The following is a 2,921-nucleotide window of genomic DNA, read 5'->3' on the forward strand; positions in this document are numbered from 1 at the left end:
GAGCCCATGTGACAAGTGACCCCAAAATTCATATAAAAATGTCAGAAAAACCAAAATTAAACAGTCTTGAAGCAGCGACGGAGCAGTAACAATTCTGGTGGAAATAGTTCATTTAATCGGTCCGGTTTTTCAATCCTTCCTTCGATTACACGGGATAGTACTGAATTAATAGTAAGTTACGAACAATTGAAATTATCCGGGAATAAAATTTCTCTAACCGAGAGAGGTGACTTTTCTTGCAAATAAGGAATTCGTTTATTGTGACGCGTTGTGGACAGTCTCAACCAAACTCTTAAAATCTTCAACATCAACTGCCAAACATTCCTTAAAATATCAACGAGTACAAGAAAGTGTTTCCGTAAAAGTATCCATAATAGCCTTTAGCGCGACTAATTGCTGGTGAGGAAATTACGGATTTACCCAGGGATCTACAAGTACATCGAATAATTTATAAATAACAGACCGAATTGTGAGTAACAAAAATTTGTAAACCCAAATTTGAATCCTTCAGATAATTCCAGGGATAGGAATTTTAGCTACCTAGATTTCTGTAAAATCACGCTCAGGTTTTTGTAAACCGAGTAGTTATACAAAATATATTTAAATTCAAATTTGATTCTTATTGCAACTCCAAATGTCTTGATTAGAAATTTGTCTCAACTCAAGCCCTATCCCTAAATCAAGCCCTTTTTCCCTTATATTTTAAAAAAAGGTAAGAGTATAAAATTTTGCGTCGTCCAATAATTATAAAATTCAATAATTTTAGCTTTGATTTTAATATGACAATTAAAACATATCCATTCGACGCTAAAATCCTTCTCTGGACATAACATACGTGTGATTTTTCTTCATTCCGTCCACTTGATCCATTGTTATAGGTAATTATGTTTCGAATTTGGCATGTTACAAATTGACAATTTGACATTTTCTCATTGTTTTGTCCTGAATTATTATTTTCTGACTTGATTATCAGTAGAAATCGTATATCAGTTGTGAAGCTCATTTTTTGCAGACTCATGAGATTTTTTGGCCAACATTTATTCTTTCATGAGTTATTCGGAAATTCAAATTGCGATGGATTTTTCTAGCGCTTTGAGTCGAATCAGCGGGGAAAACAATAGGTCATCCTAGGAGGGCATTTTCCGTTCTTCCAATTGTAACGATGCGGGTTGTATGCTATATGGTGTATGTGTCGGATTTTGTAAGTCACAAATTGAAAAGTTGTTATGTCAGTCTGTAGTATTATGGAGTAATTTCAGTTTTAATACAGAGGAAATAAATCAAGCAGGTGTAACGTCATATTAAATTAGCTGCTGAGGAGTAGACGCGTGGTTAGACAGTAGCAGGGAAAATAACGAAAAAGTCGAAAAAAACAGTAGTAAAAATAGTGTAAGAAAGTCCTGGAGGTGGAAAAAGAGGAAAGGCAAGTGGGGAGTAAATAAACTCAGAGTGAAAACGCAGGTGAGAAGGTAGGTGAACTGGATAAAGTGTAGTGGCGATTTGGCGGTTAGGAAAAAATGGGTGATGAAGGAGGGGAAAGAGGGGAGGGACGGCGTTGGATATAACCTAAAGAAAGAAGGGGAGCAGAAAGAAAAGGAGAACGGAGACATGGAAGAAAATAATGAGAGGTTATTAGTAGAGACACCTAGGATAGGACAGGGAAGAAGAGGCAGGAAACCGAAGGCTGGTAAGGTAGAGGCAACGAGTACGGCGACGGAGAAGACAACAAGACGACTGGATGACTACTGGGGGAACGGAGAAGGGAAGGCGGTCGAAGGAGAGAACGCGACTGAAGCAGAGAATAGAACGGAAACAGTAGAGAGGAGAGACTCAGATGGCAAAGCAGAAGAGGAAAATGACGAGATAACGTCCAACATGGAAAGAATAGAGGAGAAAGAGACGCTCGGGACTAAAAGTCACCTGAAGAGAACCCCAGTAACAAGGAAAGAGAGAGAGAATGAGAATTTGGTGTCAGAGGAACAGGAAAAGGGAGCCTTGGAAGAAACAGCGCAGGAACCAGGTGGAGGTAAAATTAGAAAAGGCAGTAAAGGAAGAGAAGCAAGGGCAGGCAGTGGAGAAGCAGGGGAAGGCAGCGGAGAAGCAGGGGAAGGCAGTGAATACGAGAGCACAGAGGAAAGGGTCTCAGAAGCAGATATTAACGAGGAAGTGTGGACTCAGGAAAGCATGAAGAGCTGGCTAAAAAAATGGGAGGAAAAACAGAAGGAGGAATGGGAAGCAAGGATGTCAGATCTGGAAGGGTTAATGAGAACGGAGCTAAAGAGAGTCCTCAGCACGGAGTTGAGGTATGTACTCAGGAAGGAACTAGTGGCAGAAACGGGAACGAGGAACACAGAGGGAAGGGAACCGGGTGGAGAGGGATGGAGATGTGAAGACTGCGAGAGACGGAGGGAGAGGAGAACAGAGGAGTCAGGACCAAGGCAGGGGAATTTCAGGCAAACGTGGTGGAAGGATTGGGGAGAAAGTAATTACGAAAGAGTTGAGCAGGTGGGAAAGGAAAAAGACAGGGCTGAGTTTCAGACGAGAAAAAAGGATAATGAGGAGCAAAAAAAGACAAGGAAAAGAAGCAACGAAGAGAGAATTCTAGAAGGCAGACAGGAGACCACACAAAGCCCAGAGATAAACACAAGCGGTAGAAAGTCGACAGATAGCGGAACTGAGGGGTGGGGGGAAGGGGAAGGACCACAAGAGACCCAGGAAAAGATGGAGGAACCCCCTAGATGGAGAGAGAAGACAGGAACAAGAAGGGAAAGCAGTAGTGGCAGCGAGAGTGTAAGTAGTGGAGGAAAAGGAAACAGAAACAGTGAAGGCGGGAAAAGAGAGTAGTATAGTAAGGCCGGTTCTGGTTAAAAACCGTCCAAAACGACCCATCTGAGAATGGTGAACGGGGGGGGGGGGGGGGG

At 42.0% G+C, this 2,921-nt stretch overlaps 1 protein-coding gene across 1 annotated transcript; it reads left to right on the forward strand.

Annotated features, from left to right (window-relative positions):
* The first annotated feature begins 1,524 nt into the window (after nt 1-1,524).
* On the forward strand, nt 1,525-2,844 carry LOC107040389 (spore wall protein 2-like). The gene has a single exon (XM_015260469.1). It carries the CDS (start codon nt 1,525-1,527, stop codon nt 2,842-2,844), a length of 1,320 nt encoding a protein of 439 aa, XP_015115955.1.
* The last annotated feature ends 77 nt before the right edge of the window (nt 2,845-2,921 follow it).

This window comes from Diachasma alloeum, unplaced genomic scaffold, assembly GCF_001412515.2.
Source record: "Diachasma alloeum isolate Michigan unplaced genomic scaffold, Dall2.0 Dall_scaffold_00330, whole genome shotgun sequence".
Lineage (NCBI taxonomy): Eukaryota > Metazoa > Arthropoda > Insecta > Hymenoptera > Braconidae > Diachasma > Diachasma alloeum.

Excerpts from the sequence above, each read along its gene's own strand:
- LOC107040389 (XM_015260469.1), top strand. The coding sequence starts at position 1,525 with ATGAAGGAGGGGAAAGAGGGGAGGGACGGCGTTGGATATAACCTAAAG.